Raw genomic sequence first — 26,287 nt, 5'->3', positions numbered from 1 at the left:
GAGTAATGTTACACAATTAATTAATGTAATGTGTGCAATTATTAAAATAACCTCGTCTGAACTGTGCTGCCAGCTTCAGCCGTAAACTAGATTTGAACACTGTCCGAACAAAGGGTTACAATTTTAGAAACCGCCCTCCATTGAATGTTAATGAGGGACAGCTCTGTCTGTATGGGGACAAAGACACTGTGAGATTGTATGTTAGTGCAAATAAAAAAAGTATCACGGACAGTACTCAATTGAGATTGGACAGAAATCCTTGGAAATCTGTATTTGCAGCTGCTGACTTTTAATAACTGCCTGTCCTTGGATCCAGCGTGGTCCTTATCATGGTCCTTATCTGTGCCGGCTCTTTGGCTGTCTTTCGGTCCAGGAGGCTGTGGGGGGAAGGGAGGGGCAAACTTCCACTTGGATGGATGCAGTAATCCTAATGGAAGTGGGAACGGGTCCCTGTCAAAATCCAGGTACCTGCCCCCCTCCAAAAAAAATTAACTGCCAAAACGTAGAGGTTCCGCTTTAAATTTTAAAGCCACGTAAGTTACCTGAATGTGACCTGATATCGGCCTTTTATTATTGACAGCCAGGCAGATAGCAGTTTCAAAAAGAAAGCAGGCTACTCCTTTTTTTCAGTGCCACCTTCTATAATAAACAGATAAACTGCATTTTGCTGCTGCCTAAACTCTGCCCATAGAATGCTGTACAGGTCGTGATTGTGGCTATAGTCGATCTAAATGCCGTCCCTGATGCAGGAAGCAACATGGCTGCGAGGGCTTGGTGCCACCATTACTCCTGCAACCCTTTTGTTCCTGATGGCTTCCATTATATTATTTATTTCTACAGAGCTGATTGTTTTATAATCACAGTTCGTGCTCGCTATCTTGCAAACAAAATTACATTTAGTAATTAAAACCAAACACAATCAACTGCATTTTTCTTTTTTTTTTGAGAATAATAATATATTTGTCCCGGGGCTAAGCGCCAAAGAGTTTGTGGGTGTTTAATTGGCTGATGGGACTACCAGGAAATCAGTTTAATGGATGCTGCTTATGAAATGTGATTAATTGTTGCATCTGTCATTTTTGTATTGATGGCAATGGAAGATGCAAAAGGCCATTCTGACTAAGAAGTTAAGAGGGCTGGATTTATGAATAATTCCATCTGACCTTCTGGGTAGGCTGGTTAAGCAGCCAGATTTGCATCCATGTCCTATAAATCATTGCAGACTTTGGTTAGCACTCTGGGCACTAGGTTTGAATCCCACCCTGGACTTTGGGAGGTATGAGTTATAGGTCTTTGACCTTTGAGTACTAAATTCTATCTATCTATCTATCTATCTATCTATCTATCTACGCCATTTTAAATAGGAGCTTCATCCTGTGTTAATGACGAAGGTAGATGATGTCAAAGAAAGACAGTGTCCATCCTTTCACATCTTTGTCTGAATGGTGGAAGGTGTCTACCCTCTAAAATCTTTTTTTGAGAGGTGTTTACCCTATGATATTTTTGTCCGAATGGTAGAAGGTGTCCGTTCTCTGACATCTTTGTTCAGATGGTGGAAGATGTCCATCCTCTGACATCTTTGTCCAGATGGTAGAAGGTGTCCATCCTCTGACATTTTTGTCCGAATGGTAGAAGGTGTTGGACCTCTGACATCTTTGTCCGAATGGTGGAAGACGTCTACCCTCTAAAAATCTTTGTCTGAAAGATGTTTACCCTCTGATATCTTTGTCTGAATGGTGGAATGTGTCCGCCCTCTTTCATCTTTGTCCACGTTGTGGAAGAGTTCCATCCTCTGACATCTTTGTCCAGATGGTGGAAGGTGTCCATCCTCTGACATCTTTCTACGAATGGTGGTAGGTGTCTGCACTATTCGGACAAAGATGTCAGAGGACGGACACTTTGCACTATTCGGGCAAAGATGTCAGAGGACAAAGTGTCCGTCCTCTGACATATTTGTCCAAATGGTGGAAGGTGTCCCCCCTCTGACATCTTTTCCTTCTAGTGAGCTAGACAGGACTGTCAGTTGGCAAACTATGACTGTCAGCATAAAGGTGAGCTCATGGGACGTAATGTAATGCTCTCCCAAGGTAAATATTGGTTCAGAGCTCCAAATGGTTCCTTTTGCCAGTGGCTGTGGACTGTATCCACTTCTATGTTCGGTGTGAATTGCTGGCCACCATGCAGACAAAGGAACTCTGCAGTCATGCTCCTAGCAATGCAAACAACATAAAGCTCTCAGTTGCTTAATCTCTCTTGTGACAACTCTTTATGCCCTTGTTTTGTTACTTGGTAAAACCTCTCTTGTGACATTCCTTATCAAGGCCGATTAGCACTGCTTGGAAGGCTTTATAGGGCCTCAGACACCTCCACTTTCTTACTGTTGCAAAATACTTCACGTGAAGTGTTTAAAGGGACCTTAACCTTGTCAGTTTTATTTCCCTCTCTGTATTTTAGGACCAATAAACCCATAAAACTGCTATGAATATCTTTTACATCTTTTAGTAGCTTTTCAGAGTTTAAGATAAGAGTTTGATTTGTGGAATCGGATGTTTCCTGATAGTCGTCTGACATTTGTCTGCTAAAGACAGGGGTATCCGAACTATGGCCCTCCAGCTGTTGAAGTCCCATCATGCCTCTGCCTCTGGGTGTCTTGCCTGTGGATGTCAGAGTCTTGCAAGGCCTCATGGGACTTGTTGTTCCTCAATACCTGGAGGGCCATAGTTTGAACCGCCTGGCCAAAGATGTGCCCTGCAGACAGCCTTCAGCCTGACGGCATAAAACAGGTTATGTTTCCTAGAAAGAATTTAAAAGATCAGATGATTCAAATTTGGAGCCTCCAACCTTCCCTTCAGTCTTGTACAGGCTCCTCTCCTGGACTGAAATTGCTTACCCTGATTTCACTGCACACTGTGAGCTGCAGCAAGTCATTTAAAATATTACATTTTATTAGCATGTTGCTAAAGAAGGAAGGGAGGACCCAGGGAAGGCGTAATCTAGGCAGGCATACTTCAGCTCAAAATTGTAGGTGGATTCTGGTGGATTGATTCACCTATCAAGTTTTTGTATCTCCGACTGCAGTTCAATTTGCCGGTTGACTCCATCTGTTGCTTGGAGTCTCAGTCCTCTTGCCCTTGGCAGCTGTGAGATTCTTACTCTCTCAAGTGCCTTTTCTGTAATATAAAATAACAGTACAAAAGCGAGAGTGAATTTTGCTCCTGCTGATAGACAGAACCAAAAACCAGATACAGAACTCCCACACTGGAGTCCCGAAGTTACATGAAGCTGTTGGTGGACAATCAGCCTGTTGACATCCACCCAAAACTGAAATACAGTTTTTGGGTTGGCTGGCTCTTTAAGGCAGAAATATGGAAGACGTGCCATGTCCCGGAGTGCGAGGCGGAGCTGATTAGCTGCCAGCAGGCTTTGGCTTTCGGCTGTTCTTCATATAATTGTCTGTGTTCAGTCCCTAGTACTCAGCCTGCCTATACTTGCCTGCGGGCTGCTCATCTCCTGGTGGTGCTTGACAAGTCACGCGGTGTTCTTCCCTGTCCTCCCAAAATCTGAAGTGCGATGACGATGGGGAAGGAGAGCGATGCCGGATTTTGTATTCTTCAGAGTACGTCTGGAATTTGGAATTTAAAGCACATTCAATGGGGGTCTGCAAAATAACATCTAAAGTGACCCCTCGGTAATGTTGCGTGATTGAATTCATTCCTGACATGTCACAATTTACAACAGAATCCTTTTTGGAAAAAGCTCCACCTTTTTATCATGAAAGAGCTGCTCTTGAATTCTAGTCCAGTGACTTTGGCTAGGCTGAGATGTCATAAGTACGCTGCACGTAGAAGGAAGCAGTCTCCTTCCCCTCCAGTTATCAGACTAGAACATTGTAGCAATTTGCAATGTAAGAGGCTGCAGCAGGGGCTGATCTGTGCCAGACATTTGTGAGCAGAGCCAGGAACAGCACAGCGACCAGGATTGTGTCCTCTCTCCAGGAAGTTCATGCAAAACCTGGGTGATGCCTGAACAAAGATGGCGCTGTCCTGAAGAGAAAAGCAGATGTCGGTGGGGTTACTGTGATCTCTGGAAGTGGCATGTTGCAGTTAACGTATAACTGATGCAGGGGAAGATTTAAGTTCCATGTTATCCACTGAAACCACACTCCAGAGTGCTCCTTACATGTGAGGTGTGTACTCCTTTCTCCTAAGTTATAATATAATATTCTTTCTGTTCCTTGTATCACCAGGCTGATTTAGAATTCCAAGGACAGTATAAAGCAGAAACCAAGCGAAAAATAAAAACTTAAAAACAGTCTATTAAAAGAGAGAAAAAAAAGAAAAACCTCTTATGCTGCAATATTCACCTTCAAACCAGAAATTTCCTTTGCAGTACTTTTTTCTGCTGCTAGATGTCCTCAGATGTCCAAAGTCTGGTGGACAACAACATTCAACCCACTTCCCTGGGGCGTCCCCAGGCAGGTGCATTTAACCCACTTCCCTGGGGCGTCCCTAGGCAGGTGCATTCAACCCACTCCCCTGGGGCGTCCCTAGGCAGGTGCATTTAACCCACTCCCCTGGGGCGTCCCTAGGCAGGTGCATTTAACCCACTCCCCTGGGGCGTCCCTAGGCAGGTGCATTTAACCCACTCCCCTGGGGCGTCCCTAGGCAGGTGCATTCAACCCACTTCTCTGGGCGTCCCTAGGCAGGTGCATTCAACCCACTTCTCTGGGGTGTCCCTAGGCAGGTGCATTCAATCCACTTCCCTGGGGCGTCCCTAGGCAGGTGCATTCAACCCACTCCCCTGGAGCGTCCCTAGGCAGCTGCATTCAACCCACTATCCTGGGGCATACCTAGGCAGGTGCGGGGGGGTGTGCTGCACCAGGTGACACCTATTGCATGGGGTGACACCGGACACGCTCCACAAAAAGGTACGTTTAAAGCAAGCCAACGATCCCCGCAGGATGGATCGGAGTTCGATCCATTATCCTCCCCAATCCGCAGATCCGATCCATCTTGCAGGGATCATCGGCTTGCTTTACAACTTACCTTTTCGTGAAACTCGTGGAGAGATCAGTTAACCCCGTATAGGTTGCAAGCTGATGATCCCTGCAGGATGGATCGGATCTGCGGCTTGGGGAGGATAATGGATCGGACTCCGAACCATTATGCTCAATTCGCAGATCCGTTCCATCCTGTGGGGATCGTCGGAGGGGGTGTCACCAAGTGTTCCGGCACCGGGTAACACCAACCCTAGGGACGCCCCTGCCACTCCCTCTGAGCCCATGTCATCCTGGTCCCGACTTTAGCTTGTGACTGGACAGTGAAAGGGGAGGCAGCACAGGGATGAGCTTACCGCTCTGTCACTCTGCTCTCTCATTCTGTTGGCATGCTGCTTGTCAGAACTTGAACCGATTGGCTCCTTGTGCTGCTACTCCTCCCAATCTCTAACTGCTGTACATGGACTTCATGGGTCACATTTGGGTACTTTTCATTGTGCACGTTTGCATCAATTGTATTTGTCTTTTTATTTTTTGCTTAGCATTAAAAAACAAACAAACAAAAACAAAATCACTGTGCATTGGGCAGTGGGAAGGGCTGGAGGTTTCATGAATTGGAATATTCTGCAAGTGTTTAATATTTACCCGGGGGTCTATTCCGGTACAAGTGTTTTCCGTAATTTTGTTCTTTAACATATTCTCGGCTTTTCTCGGTGCCTCAGTCTCTCTGACTTGCTACAGAGACTTCTGTTCACCACGTACACCCTTCAATCATTCTCCGCATCCCCGGATGAGAGAGGCCCTTGCATTGCCGGTAGGCGATAGATCCGGTATTAAAATACTTCAGTTTGCTGAGAATTGCCATCTACTTCATATGATTTAATATTTCAAATGTAATTCAGAGAATCTTCAACTCCTCATAAATTCCAATGCCGATTCCAAACGCATCTTTTGTGATTGAGACAATGGTTTTTTAATTTCTGGCTTTTATCTGACGTGCAGAATCGATGATGCATGCTGTAATTTAAGTTTGTACAAAGACGAGCTATTGTTTTTTCCGTTAATTAGTAATCGGCCGCAAATTTATAGAAGGCCTACAGCCCAGGGTGCAATTGTAAGCAGCATATCCGTGTTGTCTGGCAAACACTACAAATGTGCTGAAGTCAGAAAGTTCACCTAATTTGCCTTAATCACTGTTCTTAGTGATCTGCTGCAGTCAGAATTTAGAAAGTACGTCACAGGGCCACTGGCTATGTACGTTCTGAAGCTGGTGCTTTGTAACTTCCTCTCTTTGTAGGTGAAAATATGGTCAAAAGGGGGCATAATTATAGTTAATTGCTGATGGGAAGGAATTTTAGATGCTTATATGTGTGAGGTATTTTGACATTATTTTGAAAAGCTGAGAGATGTGGTTTGACAAAACAGAAGTACGTATTGGCGCAGGAGAGGTAGTAGTGGGTATGCGGACTGTAAAGAGTTTTTAGAAGTGTGTAAAAACATTTCAGTTATAAGAGAGCATGGGGGCTTCTCCATACACCAGGGGGGGAGAAAAAAGGGGGAGGGTGGGGCGAGAAATATATAGTATATAGTAGTATAGGAAGTGTATTGCAGCTTGAGTAGTTCAAAAGGTGGAGGAGTCTTATAGTTCAGGTAGTAAAGGGCAGGAAGGGGGGATATGGTGAGGAATAAAAATAAGTGTGTGTGTGTGTGTATATATGTATATGTATGTGTGTATATATATATATATATATATATATATATATATATATGTGTGTGTGTGTATGTATATGTGCCCTCCGCTCCTCACAGGACCTCCTACTCTCTAGCTCCCTGGTCTCCTCCTCCCACGCCCGATTACAGGACTTCTCCAGGACTTCCCCCATCCTCTGGAACTCCCTACCCCAATCCATCAGACTGTCACCTACCCTCCTTGCCTTCAGGCGCACCCTAAAAACCCTCCTCTTCAGGGAAGCCTACCCCAACCTCACCTAACACCTGACCTCACCTAACAACTAACCTTCTCCACTCCTCCCACCACTCCATCCCCCACAGCCATCTCCTCCTGTACCACCTTCCCCTCCCTCCTAGATTGTAAGCTCGAAAGAGCAGGGCCCTCGAACCCCTCGTGTAATGTATTGTTACGGTCTTGTCTCATGTTCTGTCCCCCTTGCTACTGTACAGCGCTGAGCATACCCTTTGGCGCTATATAAATACTGTATAATAATATAAATATATATATATCTGCAATATAAACATCGACCTGAGGCCGCACTCTCTAGAATAAACCAGAGCTCTGTGTGGAGAGAATAGAGGAGAGAGGTGCGCCAGACTAAGTGCAGTAAAAATGGTAACTGTTTATTGTACACAAGATATTTAAAAACTCACAAGATGTGGGTAAAAATCAGGTATCAGGTTGTAATATAGGACGTCATCTAGGGTGGACATCTGGACCGGATGGCTGAGGTACCAGGGGCCAAAACCTCCCTCAGTGGCTGGTGCTCTGGAGTGGGTTTCCTGCCTTCCTCGCTCCTCCACTGAGACCCACTCCAGAGCATCAGCCACTGAGGGAGCTTTTGGCCCCTGGTACCTCAGCCATCCGGTCCAGATGCCCACCCTAGATGACGTCCTATATCTACAACCTGATGCCTGATTTTTACCCACATCTTGTGAGTTTTTAAATATCTTGTGTGCAATTAACAGTTACCATTTTTACTGCACTTAGTCTGGCGCACCTCTCTCCTCTATTCCCGAGATGTGGTTTGAGAAATCTCTTCCTAAATCGGTTGTTTTGTGCATTTGAGATGATGGTTATCTGATCCACTGCTTGATTGCAGCTACATTTCTTTATTACCCGGTCCCTGGACCCTTTTCCAGAAGTCTTTCTTCCCAGTCTTTAAAAGCCCTGATGAAGGGGGACTTTGGTAAAACCCAAAACTTGCTGGCTGTAACATCTTGTGTTATCGTCACTAAGGACTAATACATTTGAGTTTCTGGACTCCACAGATGGTGTAGCACTCACTTCTAAACGTTTGGTCACCTGATCCTGAGCCTTTTGTTTGGATAAGATGGTTGCATCATGATCGTGGGCATCAGTTGACACCAGCCTATTGACTACTCTCAAAGATTGTTTGGTCAGCTTGAAAAATGTTGTGTAATTACTGTCATTCTCCGTCGAGCAGCCATGCTCCACCAGGGTTTTGTGAATTCTGTGGAACCCTGGGGTTTCCCCAGAGGTTACTAGGGGATTCCTTGAGCTGTTGGACCTGTCATGCCTATGTAGATTCGGGTGCAACTCTACTTGGCAGAGCCGCTTCAATGATCTTTTTGTATAAAGGTGGCAATTTGACCACTGTTGTTTTGAGGGCACTATTTCCACTGACCACCAATCTAAGGGGCAGTTTTCCAATGATTCCTGATAAATTATTTTAGTGGAGGTTTTCTGAGACCTGCAAATTATTTCAAGGGTTCCTTGAGAACAAAAAGTTTGGAGAGGCTGCCCTAATTTTAAGCTATGCTACTTTTCTCTACTACCTGGGAAAAAAAGTGCACGCTCGTCTGAGAATAGCTGGATTTGTGCTTGTAAGGTGGATCACTGTGTACCTCCATGGCCAATGAAAGGATGTTAAAGCCAAAATGTGCCAGATTGCACCCAGTCTTAAAATAGGTGGATTGTGCCTATATGGGGGCCACTGTGCACCTCTATGGCCAATAAAAAGAATTTTAATCAAAGCCAAAATGTACCTTTCTAATTTAACCCCTGTGAAGTTGTTGCAAGAAATGTTAATGCATGTGTCTCCAAGCCCTTGCACTTGGCCATAGGTCACCGAGGGCTATCCATTTCCAATGTTAGATGGCTTTGTAGTGTTTGGCATTATTGTTGGCAGTAGCTAGCAAAAAGAACAAACTGGTTACAGAAATTTTCCAGTATGCTGAAAAATGTCATACAAGCAAGATGTGTGTTTGTTTTTAATATATATATATATATATATATACACATATATACTTCCTACAGGAATCCAGGTTGCTCAAGTTGGTAGCAAATTCATTGGCCATACAATGCTCAAAATTTTAATATCACAATTTGACATGTATTGAGTAGATTAAAGAAAAAAAGCCAATTAAATGATACTGTTTTTGTTTTCTCTTCTAAGCATAGTATGAGTATTGTGGGTAATGTCTACTTTTTTCGAAGCTCTGTCTGGATTAGGATGTTTCTATGGAGCTCTGGTCTCCTCTCATTCTTGGCTCCTTCTGCACAATGAGTCCCGTAATTGAAATGTCACAGGCACTTTTGACAGGACATCAATAAACCAAACTGTGACACTTTTTGTTTGCTTAATTTTTTCCTCTCCACACGGAAATAAGCTTTAGCCTAAATTCATAGACTATTAAACTGTGTCTTCTGGGACTTTTGAGGTGGGGGGGAGAGAACATTTTAAAGGGACAGTAATTGATTTAGTGTATAAATCGTAGTTTATACTAATAGTAAGTGAGAATTTCAACATTGGTCTTGTATGTGTGTCACAGTAGAACAGCAACTTCTTTTTCACCTTCTATCCTGGCAACACAGGGGTGAAGCTAAATCTCTAACATCAATTAGAAGCTGGCAAACAACAGCCATAGGTAGAATAATCTTGGAAACTCTTGACTAATATTCTTTGAAGGAATATTCAAAGGCAACAAACATTGCAGCATAGAAGGTACAAAGATTATTTCTGGGGACCAATTCAATTGGAAATATTGGTCAAAATGGCACCTAAAATTCTATTTTAATACAGATTTATTGCATGCTGGTTGAAAAGTATGAGATAAATGTAATTATGTATATTTCATGAAATGTAATCATGTATAATTACAAAAATTATTCTTGAAGCTAATAATTTTCTTTGTTATGCAGGTATATCCCGGCTGACTGTTCCGACCGTGTCCTAAATGAAGGTTTCAGCGCAGGTCCACTTGGAAACGTAACCCCTTCTTTTTTACCCACTCCCTCCCAGTCCTTTAATTTATTTTTTTTTTGTATAATTTTCATTGCTTTAATTAATATTATTTTCAAAGATGATGACCCAAATGTGGAGGTCTCTTCCTTTGCATCTATGGACGGTCTTGTTTTTGGGGGTCTCCTGGATTCTTCCTGGGAATGGTTCTCCCAAGCCATTTAGAACCTTTACGGGCAGTGAATGGAGCTTGACTCATTTGGTGGTGCATAATAAAACCGGGGAGGTATACTTGGGGGCCGTGAACAGAATTTTCAAACTGTCAAGCAACCTGACCCTCTTGCGCACCCATGTTACAGGTCCCATTGATGACAACGAAAAGTGTTACCCTCCTCCTAGCGTCCAGTCTTGTCAGCATGGACTTGTCACCACTAATAATGTCAACAAGCTGCTGCTAGTGGACTACTCTTTGGACCGTTTAATAGCCTGTGGCAGTGCCTCTCAGGGGATCTGCCAGTTCCTACGTCTTGGGGACCTCTTTAAATTGGGAGAACCTCACCATCGTAAGGAGCACTACCTCTCCAGTGTTAATGAATCTGGCACCATGTCTGGAATCATTATTGAGGCTCCTAATGGGCAGAACAAACTTTTTGTTGGGACACCTATAGATGGGAAGTCTGAATATTTTCCTACTCTCTCTAGTCGGAAACTTTTGCCCAGCGAGGAGAATGCGGAGATGTTTGGCTTTGTCTACCAGGATGAGTTTGTATCTTCACAGCTTAAGATTCCCTCAGACACGTTGTCCAAATTTCCAACTTTTGATATATACTATGTGTACAGTTTCAGAAGTGAGCAGTTTGTCTACTACTTGACCCTACAGTTAGATACACAGTTGACTTCTCCCGATTCTACCGGAGAGCAGTTCTTCACATCCAAAATTGTCCGACTTTGTGTTGAAGACCCCAAGTTCTACTCTTATGTGGAGTTCCCCATCGGATGCATGAAGGATGGTGTGGAATATCGTCTCATACAGGATGCTTACCTGAGCAAGCCTGGGAAACGCCTGGCTAAAGAGTTGGGGATCTCTGAGAGGGAAGACATTCTTTTCACTGTCTTTGCACAAGGTCAGAAAAATCGAGTCAAACCACCAAAGGAATCCGTTCTTTGCCTTTTCACCTTGAAAAAGATCAAGGATAAAATTAAGGAACGTATTCAGTCCTGCTACCGGGGCGAAGGAAAGCTGTCTCTTCCTTGGCTTTTAAACAAAGAGCTGGGTTGCATCAATTCGGTAAGTTAGTAACTTTTAAATATCCTTTTTTTTTTTTTTTTAAACTAAGCTAATGTTAGCAGTAGGTTTAATTTTGCCATTTTCGTTTTCTTTTTAGACCTTTCAGAATGTAAAAGTGGCCATACATAGGCTTTCCTTTAGAAAGATGGCTCTTTTGAAAAATTGCTGATGTGACAACATATGCGGAAAAGAGCATCTCACACATTAAGGATGTATAATGTATCCATGGTGTGGTTGTCCTTCCTTTGTCCCAAGATAGTGTTTGGTTTATGTGATAGTAAGATTGCTCTTTTCCAGAACTGATCATTTGAGGGCGTTTGAGTGGCTGAAAACCTCAGACCCAGCACTTTTATTTTGCATTTACCTTTTCTCTGTGGTTTCCAGCTGTGTTTCTTGGTTTGGGTAGATCTATTTCTTTTGCGTTTGGGATATGACTATCGGGCTTTTTGTGTGGGATTCTGCTGTATCCAGAGAGTAGTTTTTACTTTGCTTTCCATGACACACAGTAAATACTTCTGCTGGAGGACAGAAAGAAGTGCTAGAGAAGCACAGAAGGAAGCTACAAAAAAAAAAGAAAAAGCAATTCATTTAGCAAAATTTGTTGTCCTAGCTTGACCACCGAAGTCAATGTAAACTGCCTATGGACATGAGATGAGTGACTCCCAGTCTAGTTTTAATGTTTGGTTGCATCAAATGACTATCTCATGTCTATGGCTTTAGTAAATAGCCTTAATCCTTTGAGGACCGTAAGATTTTGGAACGCCAAAAGAATCAATTGTTTTGTTTTTAAAGTTCGTACACTTCAGTTGCTGTAACTAAGACATTTCATGAAATAATTGGCAAAAAGCTAGATCCATTTGTTGTTTGTTGATAAGAACTAATATTTTGACTCAAACCAAAAAAAAAAGAGATTTAAGTTCTTAATCAGATGATACACGCAATTAAAAACATGGGACAAATACGTCCCTTGGTCCTCAAAGGGTTAAAAAGTTTAGTGTTCTAGGGTATGATGTCTTAGATGGGTCTAAAAGTGTTTTCTGATCACTGTTGTCGAGGTAGATTAGCAAGAGTTTACTAGCCATATAGCCCATGTATTCTTTCCATAAGCATTAACTGCAGTTGAATGAAACCTTTATGTTTATTTGCAACCCGGAAGACAGACTTACCTGCGTGAGGTTGGATTTTGTTTGTCTGGGGGTCCCTCTACAGTTGGCCTTCCAGAGCTTTTGGTGGTAAGGGTACCCAAAACTTTCTTTTGTCAAGTCCTCTGACTACTGTGGTAAAGAAACCTTAGGAAACCTACCATAGAAATGTTACTATTGTCCCCTTGGCAGTAGGTTCACTTTGGAGTCTACAGGACTCTCTGAAAATAAAGGGTGTTTACTAAAAGTAGAAAATTAGAAGGAGCTCAGACTGAAATCATCTTTTTTTTTTTTTTTTCTTTATGGCAAAAGTGAAAAATATGTAATATATAATCATACATCACATATAAATATGTAATATATAATATATTTTTTATGGCAAAAATTAAAAATATGTAATATATAATCCAGTAGCCAGTCGTTGTGATTAGAAGCTAGCACATTTAAGGGAAATATGTACAGAGAGAAATATGCAGGTGGCCGTTGCTGAACTCTTTTTTTTTTTTTTTTTGAAATGCTAGTTTCTCTGACTCAAAAACTGGAACACGTATGCAACTCAGGAATGTGGGAATAGAATCACAACCTCTAAACTGCATTCTTAGTCCAGGACAGTGGTCTCCAAACTGCAGCCCTTTGCCTGCTTCTATCTGACTTTTGGGGATTCCTTCCACAGATATAAAGCACTATTCCTCCCACTGATATACAGTAAATGTTGAGACATTGTTTCACTGATGGAAATGAAGGGGCACTACATATCCCACTGATATCAATGGTGGGGCACTACATATCCCACTGACACCAACGATGGGGCACTCGTCCTTCCACTGACACAGATGGTGGGGGGCACTCTTCCTCCCACTGACACAGACGGGTGGGGGCACTATTCCTGCCACTGACAAAGACGGGTGGGGGGCGCTCTTCCTCCCACTGGCACAGACGGGTGGGGGGGCGCTCTTCCTCCCACTGGCACAGACGGGTGGGGGGGCACTCTTCCTCCCACTGGCACAGACGGGTGGGGGTCGCTCTTCCTCCCACTGGCACAGACGGGTGGGGGTCGCTCTTCCTCCCACTGGCACAGACGGGTGGGGGTCGCTCTTCCTCCCACTGGCACAGACGGGTGGGGGTCGCTCTTCCTCCCACTGGCACAGACGGGTGGGGGTCGCTCTTCCTCCCACTGGCACAGACGGGTGGGGGTCGCTCTTCCTCCCACTGGCACAGACGGGTGGGGGTCGCTCTTCCTCCCACTGGCACAGACGGGTGGGGGTCGCTCTTCCTCCCACTGGCACAGACGGGTGGGGGTCGCTCTTCCTCCCACTGGCACAGACGGGTGGGGGTCGCTCTTCCTCCCACTGGCACAGACGGGTGGGGGTCGCTCTTCCTCCCACTGGCACAGACGGGTGGGGGTCGCTCTTCCTCCCACTGGCACAGACGGGTGGGGGTCGCTCTTCCTCCCACTGGCACAGACGGGTGGGGGTCGCTCTTCCTCCCACTGGCACAGACGGGTGGGGGTCGCTCTTCCTCCCACTGGCACAGACGGGTGGGGGTCGCTCTTCCTCCCACTGGCACAGACGGGTGGGGGTCGCTCTTCCTCCCACTGGCACAGACGGGTGGGGGTCGCTCTTCCTCCCACTGGCACAGACGGGTGGGGGTCGCTCTTCCTCCCACTGGCACAGACGGGTGGGGGTCGCTCTTCCTCCCACTGGCACAGACGGGTGGGGGTCGCTCTTCCTCCCACTGGCACAGACGGGTGGGGGTCGCTCTTCCTCCCACTGGCACAGACGGGTGGGGGTCGCTCTTCCTCCCACTGGCACAGACGGGTGGGGGTCGCTCTTCCTCCCACTGGCACAGACGGGTGGGGGTCGCTCTTCCTCCCACTGGCACAGACGGGTGGGGGTCGCTCTTCCTCCCACTGGCACAGACGGGTGGGGGTCGCTCTTCCTCCCACTGGCACAGACGGGTGGGGGTCGCTCTTCCTCCCACTGGCACAGACGGGTGGGGGTCGCTCTTCCTCCCACTGGCACAGACGGGTGGGGGTCGCTCTTCCTCCCACTGGCACAGACGGGTGGGGGTCGCTCTTCCTCCCACTGGCACAGACGGGTGGGGGTCGCTCTTCCTCCCACTGGCACAGTCGGCGGTGGGCGCTCTTCCTCCCACTGGCACAGACGGGGGGGGGGCACTCTTCCTCCCACTGGCACAGACGGTTGGGGGCACCACAGTCTGGCCCTCTAAAGTCTGAAGGACCATAAGCTGATCCCTTTTTAAAAAAAAGTTTGGAGAACTCTGGTTCAGGGCATCAACTTGGAAAACACTAAAGCCATTGGCTCATCTTGACAGGCAAGAATATAGCAGTTTTGGGAGGAGGGATCAGCGATGCCAGCCTCCAGATACTGTATTCTCAATCCAAGTTTCCTTTAAAGATCAGGAGCCATCCATTGGCAACAGTAGGAAAGGACTCGACTGTAACATTTTTTTTTTTTTTTTGTTCTTTTTTTTTTAAGGATCAATTGCGACCTAGGATTTGTTTAGCTCTGTTATTGGCACTTGAACCTGCTTTAAGCCTGCTGTTTAGGTTTTCAGAAGCTGTAAAGAGTAATAGTAACTATAGTTATCTCTCCTATAATGGTGATCTCCTCTTCTGATTGTTTTCCAGCAGGCCTCATACGTAAAAGCTTGCTGAGGAATGGAAGAAATTGCCAGTAAATTGCTTCCCTTTCCTATAATTTTTTTTAGGCATAGCGCTGAGATTTTAGAACTATTTGTTTTTCATTGTTTTTTTTTTTTTTTCTGGTGATTTGCAGCCCAGGTTAATTCGCTGACGGGACTTATCAGGAGCGATAATCTTTTTGCAGATCAGAGTAATAACATACTTCAGAGAGCTCGCGTTTACAGCCGAAGATTAGAGCAAGAGGACGAATCACTCCGTCAATGAGAGAGCAATATTTAGCCGCATTTCCCGCTGTGGCACATGTAATCATCCCGTCATATATCTCTCAAGAGGACAGGGCGCTCTCTGCGGGGTCCTCACCTGTCACCTCTGCAATTTGTCCGGCGGGGGTGGGGGTACTTTTATTATCCATTGATATGTCTGGTCATGTTGGCAGATTTTTTGTTATGCTCGAGAGGCCTTATCTGGATAATTAACTGTATTCACCTAGGAATAACATTACAGGCTCTTATCGTTAAGGAGCAACAAAATACATTTGTGTCCTTGTTTGTGGACTGTGAAGGATACTTTAACATTATCTGCAAACATTGGCCTTAATTTACAAGTTCACCCAATCTGGGTGAAACCGCCAGTTTACAGCAGATTTAGGAGAGAAGCGGTGCATGCAGGGAAACCTAAAGTCTACTTGCGTAAGCTCAGATGCTAAACAGATATGGTATCAAATTATGGGGTAGCCTATCCATAGGAAGAAAGAGGCCATAGACCAGTGGGGGTCAACCTACAGGGGTCACCTAAGTCCTGATGTCACCAAAGGGCCATACCTAATATTCTGTATATGTAATGCCCCAGAAGGCCATTAGGAACTGCAGACTTAGGGCAGGAAATGGTCAGATTGTGGACATGTTAGAAGAAGAAGGGCCTCTCTCTTCCTATGGATAGGCTACCCCATAATTTGATACCATATCTGTGAGACTGCTATATATCATTGAACATATGGCCTAATTAAAAATCAATGTGCCCACATTTTGTGATCTCTATAGTCCCCACAAAATTGGTGCCATGGTGAAAGGCATTTTCAGGCTTACCCTCACAGTTCTCTTATTGAATTACAGGGGAAGTTCGGTAAAGCTTCTCAGACTACTGGCTGCTAGGGCCTGAGGGACACACAGTAAGTGCCAAAGGGCCCCTGGTTGGACACCAGGACCTGATGTCCTATGTACATCTGACTGTTCTATTATTGACCATGTGGCCTAATTAAAAATCAATCTGTCCACATTTTGTGATCTCTATAGTCCCTACAAAATTGGTGCCATGGTGAAAGGCATTTTCAGGCTTACCCTCACAGTTCTCTTATTGAAGAATTACAGGGGAAGTTCGGAAAAGCTTCTCAGACTACTGGCTGCTGGGGCCCGAGGGACACACAGTAAGTGCCAAAGGGCCCCTGGTTGGACACCAGGACCTGATCGCCTATGTACATCTGACTATTCTATCGGTTTATGGCCAGCTTTAGACAGGGCTATTATTAATCAATTTATATTATTCTATTTTTTTGCTACGACAGAAGTCAAATGGTTTCAATTACAAATTCTAAACTTGCTACTACTTGGGGATATTTTTCTAGTATACTCACCCCAGTCCAAAGCCACAGTTAAAGTTGAACTCCAGGATAAGCAAATATTGTCTGTATCTGGGGTATCCAAGCTTTCTAAACATTTCTGTCCTTCAGACTTTAGGGGGCTGCTATTGGGAGTAGAAAATGTCTTGGTGTTCAGTGGCAGTAAACAATGCCCCATCCTTGGCACAGTGTGAGGAATTGTGCCCCAACATTGGCATAAGTGGGAGGAATTGTGCCCCAACGTTGGCATCAGTGTGAGGAATTGTGCCCCAACGTTGGCATCAGTGTGAGGAATTGTGCCCCAACGTTGGCATCAGTGGGAGGAATTGTGCCCCAACGTTGGCATCAGTGGGAGGAATTGTGCCCCAACGATGGCATCAGTGGGAGGAATTGTGCCTTTCGCTTGTGTCAGCAGGAAGAATAGTGGGCCATCCTTGGTATCAATGGAAAGCATTAAGCCCCATTGATGTGAGTGGGAGCAATTGTGCCCTTTTGATTGTGTCAGTGGATGGAATAGTGGCCCATTGTTTGTGTCAGTGGATGGAATAGTGGCCCAAGAGCCTGATGAAGGCAAGCAAAGGGTTGCAATTTGGAGACTGCTGGTCTATATGCATTTGTCATGTATGTTTGAATCTTCGTGTGCTTTGTGTATTTCTTCGAGATCTGTGCAGTAATCCAGTGTGAGACTTCCCTCTGTGCAGGAGCTTCCTGTAATAAAGACCGCTCACTGCTGCTCCCCCCTCCATGTGATGGGTATCTGGTCTTGTCTCCGCTCCCTCTTGTAGTTTCCTGCAAACAGCTTGCAGTGGGTAGGTACAGCTGTGACAACGAGCTAATATCTGGATTTGCAAAGGCCTTTGGCGAATACAATGTAGATTTATGTTATTGGTGGCTCTGGAGGAGTATGTTTAGGTGAAAATATTTGCATTCGGAGTTCAGCTTTAACCACTTGAGTCCCTGGCCTTTTTCCCCTTAAATCCCCGAGTCAGAGAATGTTTGTTTTGATGGTATCTAATTTTTGTGCATCATATTTTTGTGTGTGTATTTTATATATATATATATTATATTATATATATATATGTAATATTACACACACTTTTATGTGAAAAATTTTAAGTTGGTGACAGGGTCTCTTTAAAGTAGAAATGGTTACAATTCATTTTTACAAAGCAGTTTGCCTGTGTTGTAAAGATTAGATCACGGGAGCAGAGCGTTGCCCCCCCAGAGACTGGAGTGGACTAATCTAGTCACAGAAATGATTTTATTGCATTTTCTAATCCCTTATAAAATGTATGTGTATAGATTTCATTTCCTTGTCTTCCCTTGACCCCAATCTGCATCAAAGTACTCTGCTTAAAACCAACTCAGCTGTTTATGTAACAAAGCAGAGTGATGGAGGAAATGCCAAATGTTTGTACATTCGATAGGCAGATCATCTGTTATTTAACTTAAAGAAACAAGAGTCGGGTGTCCGTACTGCTTGAAGTGACTGGACAGGTCATTCTCAACCAGGGTTCTGTGGAACTCTAGGATTCCTCCAGAGGTTGCAGGGGGTTCCTTGAGCTGTAGCTGTTTGACCTCCCAGCTGACGATAACTTTATATTTCTAGGTCCATCGCCACTTGGTAGAGCCTGTAGAATGACAACAATAATCTTTTTGGCAGACTCAAAAAGGTGGCATTCTAACCACCACTGTAAGAGGGGCATTTATCCCACTGACCACCAATCTAAAGACAGTTTATTCACACCGAACCAATGATATGATTTTAGTATGGGTTCTACTAGAACTGAATATTATTTTAAGGATTCCTCCAAGATAAATAGGTTGGGGCTTGGGTGCTAAGTCACCACCCATTGCAGCAAACCATGACATGGCCATTTGTGACCGTTCAGAATGCTGCAGTCACCGTTTGGACCATGTCTGATGGGCAATTTTGTAGCAGAGAGAAGTTGCCACTATAAATTAATGCCATTAACAGCAGTATGTAGCTAGAGCAGCCATTCTCAACCAGGGTTCTGTGAAACCCTATGGTTCTCCCAGAAGTTGCTTGGGGTTCCTTGAGCGGTGGCCAGTTGACCTCCAATGTGATGGTGCATGGATAGTTCTGGGGTCAAAGCCACTTGGCAGAGCCAGCTACAATACACCAGTGATCTTTTTGGCTTCTTGTATCGGTGGCATTCCGGCCACCACTGTAAGAGGGACCTTCTTTCCACTAGCTACCATTGTAAGAAGCGTTTTTCCCACTCGCCCCTAATGCATTGCTTTTAGCAGGGGTTTCCTGAGAACTAAAAATAATTTCAGGGGTTCCGGTAGGGGAAAACGGTTGAGAAAGGCTGATCTAGAGATTTGCTTGGCAGAGTTGCTGGCGATTTGTTGTTGCTACAATTTAAAAGAAAATATTGGGAGAGCGTTCTCTGCCTCAAATCGGTCTTTGAGAGCCTTTTCACACCAGATGCGGTAGGACTGTGTTGGAAGGCTATTTTAGTGCAGTCCCACCGCAAGACAAGGCAAAACGCCTCCTACCTGTCTGGTTTGGTGGTGTGTGCTCAGGGGGGGACTGACCATTTGAGCACTCGGGCACTGCCCGCAGGCCTGGGGTCAGTAGGGGGCCCCATGAAATGCCCCTGGTACCTTTTTTATAGGCTTTTTTGGGTGTGTTTTGAGTGTGGGCAAGGACACAGGGGCCCCATGATCCCCTATTGCCCAGGGGCCCCATGAGTTGTCAGTCCACCCCTGTGTCTGCTACTTTTTTTTCAGCTCAGGGCAGTTTGACACAGTCCACCACCTCGCACAGTGCTCTGGCCAATAGAACTTCCAAGAGCCACCAAGAGCTCCTGGTCACAAAGTGATGATCAGGATCTGTTTTGGGCCTAATTTCTGTGTGACAGCCAATCACAACCATCACATCAGGAAAATTATGAAATGCCTCTGGTGTTTAGATTTCTTAACCAACAGGAAGTGGTTGAGGTAACTTACAGAGATTGTACAACCAGATTCTAACCCCTATGGACAGCTTTACCCTTTTCCCCATCATGGCCTGTGTAACCGTACAGCACGTGTGTGGTGAAGCAAGTGCTGGGAGCAAATACTGCAAATAATAAAAAAAAAAAAGTATCTAGTTTGTGGTGAAAGATAGCGAATACACTTGAGCAGTGAATTTTTAACTGACAATTTTGGACATCAGTTTTCTGTCGTGTCGACTCCTCCAACCTGCTGGAGGTCTGACCGTTGCAGCCTTGGTTGTACCGCGGTTTCCTTCCTCCGTGCAGTGAGACAGGTAACAGCTGTTTGACACGCTGAAAGGGAGTTATTCTCCGCTCGCAGATCTGATTTTGTTTTCAAACTAATTCAATAAAGTCGACAAATGATGGAATTGTTACATGAGCGCTGGTGGAGCTGAGAGGACATACGGGAAAAGCCCTGGTTCTCCAGTGGGGGCCCTGGCGTGCTGCCGTTGCTCAGTATTAAGTTAACCATTGGCGTGCCGTGCTCTTCGGTTGTATTTTTTTCGTTGTCAGATGTTCGCAAAAGTGAAAGATCTTTAAAGCGGAACTTTCTTCATGACAGTTGATAAAAAAAAAAAAAATGTTCTTTAGCAAGGAACATACATTCCACATAATATTTATGCTACCAAAACTAGTGGGTGCTGTAAATTGCCTCCAGCATCGTTCCTGTTTCGTCTTGCTGGAGGCTGCCATTTTTTTGAAGCCCAGACACTGAGCAGCAGTTAAAGCAGAACTAAACCCTCCTGGACAACTTTTCTGTTGTACTTAGGAAGCAGAAAAATAATCATTACCTGAATAATAACAATTTAAATAGATTTATTCAACTGAAACAATCACATTCCAGCATATATTATTTGCTTCAACAAACATCCATGTTTGTTAACTAATTTTGGCTAAACAAAATCTATATATTTGAAGAAACTTAGACTGTCAGCCCCTTCCTCCTCACACTTAGTTTCACTTTCTTCTTGTGCAGATCTATTCCACTCCAAACAATCAGAAAAATATTGTTTCTATTCACTGAACTTCTTGAAACTTAGCAGTGAAGGGGTTGATTCTGTATTCATAGGTTTGTAGAAGTTAGGATGAAGGTCTTTTTCTTAACTCTGTTCATGTTATAACATTTTTCCTGTGAAGAAGAGGCATGTGATCTCCGCTGAGTCAAATTCAGTTTTGAGAACTGAAAAAGTAAACCAAACATCTGTGATAATATCTTGTAGGCAGAGAAACTGCCCAATAATCTTACAAAAACCTCTGGAAGAGCATGACATTGTGAATGGATTCATGGAATTTATTTACCAAAAACATTAAACATATACAGCCTTATTCTACATAATTAAAAAACTAATCTTTATTTCATGATGGAATAACCTTTGGATGGTAATATATTTTCCTCAAAAAGCATTTTATTTAACCATTTGCCGCCCGCCCTATGGCCGAACGGCGGGCGGCAAATGTCATCAGCGTTCCGGGTGGACGCCATATGACGTCTTCCCACACATGTGCAGATTGCGCTCCTGCAGAGTGGCGCAGCGGCGCGATCTGTCACCGGCCGTGTACTTCGGACATGGCCGATGACAGATCTGAGTATCGGCCCCGTTGCCGGTACCATGTGACCTGCTGTGACCAATCACAGCAGGTCACATGACAGTTGTATACAATGGATGGCTTCATTCTTGCCATCCATTGTATACTGGTGCCTAGCTGTGAATGGTCACAGCTAATCACATGCACATGTCATGTGATTAGCTGTGGCCAAATCACAGCTAAGCACAAAAAAAAAAAAAACCCTGAATGAATCGATGTCATTCAGGTAAATGCTTACTTATAGCAAAGTAATTCTTTGCTATAAGCAAATTGTGTAAAAAAAAAAAAAAAAAATACTGATCACTTCCCCAAAGTAGTACAATGTTACTATGGTAACATTGTACTACTTTGGTCATAGTGGAATATAAAAAAAAAATCTTAAAAAAAAAAAAAAAATTTAATAAAAAACAATAAAAATATATATAATTTTTTTTTTCATACTGTCACCAGTCAGTGTCCCTGATCACCTCCATGCCAGTTATATGATGATGCTGTACTGCACTGGTGACAATATGTAAAAAAAAAATAGTGAAATTAATTTTAATTTTTTCATTTTCTGAAAAATTATGACAAAAAAAATACAACTTCAAAAAACTCGCCATGCCTCTTATGAAGTATGTCGGACTGTCTACTCTGCAAAAAGGGGTAATTTGGGGAATATCTGTACTGTCCTGACATTTGGGGGATATCTGTACTGTCCTGACATTTGGGGGATATCTGTACTATTCTGACATTTGGGGGATATCTGTACTGTCCTGACATTTGGGGGATATCTGTACCGTCCTGACATTTGGGGGATATCTGTACTGTTCTGACATTTGGGGGATATCTGTACTGTTCTGACATTTGGGGGATATCTGTACCGTCCTGACATTTGGGGGATATCTGTACTGTTCTGACATTTGGGGGATATCTGTACTGTTCTGACATTCTTGGACCTCAAGAAATTAGATTGGCTGTCAGTACTTCAGGATTGATCAATATTCAGATCTATCCCATAGTTTGTGAACTCTATAACTTTCCTACAAACTAAATAATACATCCTATTTTGGGTTATTTTCACCGAAGACATGCAGCAGAATACATCTCGGCCTAAATTTATGAAGAACAATTATTTATTTGCAAACTTTTATAACAGAAACAAAGAAACTTTTTTTTTTTTCAAACTTTTTGGTCTTTTTTTGTTAATTTAGCAAAAAATAAAAACCCCAGCGGTGATTAAATACCACCAAAAGAAAGCTCTAGTTGTGTGAAGAAAATGATAAAATTTTAGTTTGGGTACAATGTTGTATGACCGCGCAATTGTCATTCAAAGTGTGAGAGCGCTGAAACCTGAAAACTGGCCTGGGCAGGAAGGTGTAAAATTGCCCGGTGTTGAATTGGTTAAAAAAATCCGATTTAAAAAAAAAAAAATCTGATTTAAATAAAATAAATCAGATTTAAAAAAAAAATCTGATTTAAATAAAATAAATCAGATTTAAAAAAAAAATCTGATTTAAATAAAATAAATCAGATTTAAAAAAAAAATCTGATTTAAATAAAAAAAATCAGATTTTTTTTATTTTTTTTAAAAAATCATTGATTTTTATCCACCCTGACTGATAGTGCACTTAAAGGTAAATCTGAATATAACTAAAGTTCATAAAGTGCCACAATAGTGCTCAATAGTCTGTAATCGAATACAATCGTGACCGGATGAAAATCAGAACGATTTCAAACTTCAAACCCAATAGTGATTTTGGTGACTGGGATTCGGAATGACTCCAGTGCTTGTGACTTCCGGTGGTGAACAATGAATATGTTGCTTGCTCTTACCAGAAGCACAAGTCATATGCGCATGAAGTAATATTTCCTGACAAAACCCTGGTGGTCATCATGGATGTGGTCAGGGCAGAAGGGGGCTCCACTGGCACACTCATATATCAGGGGAATTACTCCACACGTCTAACAGACCAATCCAGCACAGGGGATGTGCGGGTGGTGCGGCTACACGGATTTTCGTGCCGATCTGCAGCGGCACCACCCGCACAGATGTGAACCTAGCCTTAGACTGTCAGCAGATTGGCCTCTACAAATTTGGCACAGACCCTAAAAATGGAGCAAATGAGCATGTGCAGAGCAGGCTGAGATGATAGGTTACTGGATTTTAAATAGTATAGGCACTTATTTTGATGTTTCACATAGCTTTACCTGCAAAAGCGGCCAGCCGGAAGTTCTCCAACAAGATTTAATTTTCTGACTAGAGTTCCACTTTAACAAGCACAAGGTTGTGGCTATGTAGTCAAGGAGGCCATGTTGATCCCTGGCCGTTCTCCAGGCTTGTTTTACCAGAAGGCCTTAGGCATTCAGTCAGGGCTTGACAGATTCGATTTGAATGTAGAAACCAGCTAAAGAATTTCTGAGACAGCGCTCAGGCAAGGCAACTTTTGAGCCAACAGCTTCACACAATTTGCTGCACGACAGTCAGGGCAAAACTTCACTGTGTTTTAGGTGCCATTGAAAATAATGGCACTTGAACCCGTGTTTTGTGATCACAGCCTTTCTGCCACGATCCCAAAACGCCCAGATGTGATTGGAGCCGTCCTGGTTCTCACACGTGTAATTCCTTATGCGTTTTCAAACTCACATATTTGCGTGACAGGCTGGATGTGTGTTCCTATCGAGCTGGTTTAGACAGATGCGATCCACATGTATTGCTGTGCGAATCTGCAGCTGTGCGTTCCAGACTCTCAAGTGATAGATTAGAGAGGCATGCGGAGATAAGTGTTTGCATAGGTTTGCTATTGACAGGAGCTTTTGCATTGAAGTCGGTGGGAGACGCGTTTGCATTGAAGTCGGTGGGAGACGCGTTTGCATTGAAGTCGGTGGGAGACGCGTTTGCATTGGAGTCGGTGGGAGACGCGTTTGCATTGGAGTCGGTGGGAGACGCGTTTGCATTGGAGTCGGTGGGAGACGCGTTTGCATTGGAGTCGGTGGGAGACGCGTTTGCATTGGAGTCGGTGGGAGACGCGTTTGCATTGGAGTCGGTGGGAGACGCGTTTGCATTGGAGTCGGTGGGAGACGCGTTTGCATTGGAGTCGGTGGGAGACGCGTTTGCATTGGAGTCGGTGGGAGACGCGTTTGCAATGGAGCCGGCGGGAGACGCTTTTGCAATGGAAGGCGTTTTGTGCATTGAAGTCAGTGGGAGGCAGTGTGTGAACCCAGGCACCAGGACGCAATTTCTAGTCGCCATGGCGACTTGTCATCTTGGATTTATCGAGCCCTACATTAAGTACAAGAGGAAAAACATTTTTGTTGCAGATAGCAACCACTTGTCTCTCGAGGAGATTTTACCACCTAACTAATCTTTACCTAGATTCTTTGATAGGACAAGAAATAAAGAAATGGTTGTCATTGGGTCAGAAAGTCCGAAACGCTAATAGTAACCCTTCCCCATTCTACTTAGAAAGTGTCTTGTTGCAGTCTGTGTCCCCACTACAGCGATTTCCCACCATTTCCTATTCTAACAGGAAGTGGTGGGAAATCTATCCAATGGGGACCCAGAATGGAAAACAAAACCCAAGATAAGTTCTGTCCCTTCCTCACTCTGTCCAAAACCAAACATGAATACATTTTTTAGGAATTGGGATTAGGAAGGACATTCTGGTAGTTACGGTTGTCAAAAACCTCTGTCATTCAGACATTTTTGCCAAGATACAAATAAATAAGCGCATTTTATCTTCAACATCATTTTAGTCTAGTAAAAAGTCAACACCAACTTTTGAAAACTTTGCCTTGCGTGGAAAAAGGTGGCATATGTTGTCCCCATTGGAGAAGATCTCACTTCCTGTCTCAGTGACACCCGGTGTGTTCAGGCGTGGTAAGGTGTCACTGGGCAGGAACTACATGGGTGGGAGGTGAAAATTGGAGAATTATTTTCTTTCTTTTGAGTGGACCTTCTCCTGTTTACTGCTGCCTATGATCTAGCTGGGAAGATTACAATAACTTCCTGTGCTGGTGACACTGCTTCCCACAGGCTGTAAAATGGGCAAAAAGTAAGGGGACACAGTAAAAAATAACCTGGCATTGGTCCTAACCCATCTCCGTTCTATTCAATGCTGTAGCAAGAGCTGGGCTTTAAAGTAGAATGAGACACAATATAACAGCCCCAGGGTAATTCAAACACTGCTTTGTCACTTTCTTTTATGAATTGGTTTACACATTGCTTTGTAAATACCTTTTTTATTTTAGTGCTTTACTTGTGGTCATGTGACCACAAACCCTCTGTACTCGGTCCCTTTCTTGTAAGTGGTGGGTGAGGACTTTCAGAGGCTCCTATGTAAATGTTGGGAGAAGTTGAAGAATCATTGCAATCAATGAGGGAAGTTCTAACAATGCTGAGATGGGCAGGAACCAGGGGCGAACTGACCATTTGGAAACTCTGGCACCGCCCGAGGTCAGTAGGGGGCCCCATGAGATGCCCCTGGTACCTTTTTCATAGGCTTTTTTGAGTTTGGGCAAGGACACAGGGGCCCCATGATCCCCTATTGCCCGGGGGCCCCATGAGTTGTCAGTCCGCCCCTGGCAGGTACCTACATTATTACAATGAATAAGGAAAGCACTGATGATGCTCAGATGGGCAGGACTTAAATGATTGAAATGAATGAGGGAAATGCTGAAAACGCTTAGATAGAGGGGACTTAAATCAATGCAGTGAATGAAGGAAGTGCCAGCAATGCTGAGGTGGGCAAGGACTTGAATTATTTCAGTGAATAAAGGAACCACTGACTGTGCTGGGTGGGTTGGGACTTAAATTATTACAATAAATGAGTGAAGCTCTGATTATGCTAAGGTTGGCAGGGACTTGAATCATCACACTGAACACGGAAAGTGTTGGATGGGAAAATAAGTCATTGCAGTGAATGAGGGAAGCACAAACAACGCTGAGTGGGTAAGGACTTTAGTCATTGCAATGAATGAGGGAAGAGCCAACAATGCTGAGGTGGGTAAGGACTTTAGTCGTTGCAATGAATGAGGGAAGAGCCAACAATGCTGAGGTGGGTAAGAACTTCA

The 26,287-nt window shown here is 44.1% G+C and overlaps 1 protein-coding gene across 2 annotated transcripts in view; it reads left to right on the top strand.

Moving 5' to 3' along the window:
- The window catches only part of LOC149458245 (plexin-A1-like), a 112,716-nt gene that overhangs the window by 58,425 nt on the left and 28,004 nt on the right, over nucleotides 1–26,287 (top strand). For both annotated transcript variants that reach the window (XM_089682439.1, XM_089682440.1), the window contains exon 2: nucleotides 9,894–11,221. In XM_089682439.1, the coding sequence (XP_089538565.1) occupies nucleotides 10,055–11,221 (1,167 nt within the window). In that variant the 5' untranslated portion in view covers nucleotides 9,894–10,054. The remainder of the gene's footprint in view (nucleotides 1–9,893; nucleotides 11,222–26,287) is intronic.

The sequence above is a fragment of the Staurois parvus genome, unplaced genomic scaffold, assembly GCF_062004578.1.
Source record: "Staurois parvus isolate SC_StPar_1 unplaced genomic scaffold, SC_StPar_1.0 ptg000290l, whole genome shotgun sequence".
NCBI lineage: Eukaryota > Metazoa > Chordata > Amphibia > Anura > Ranidae > Staurois > Staurois parvus.
This window is presented reverse-complemented; position numbering and strand designations above follow the sequence as displayed.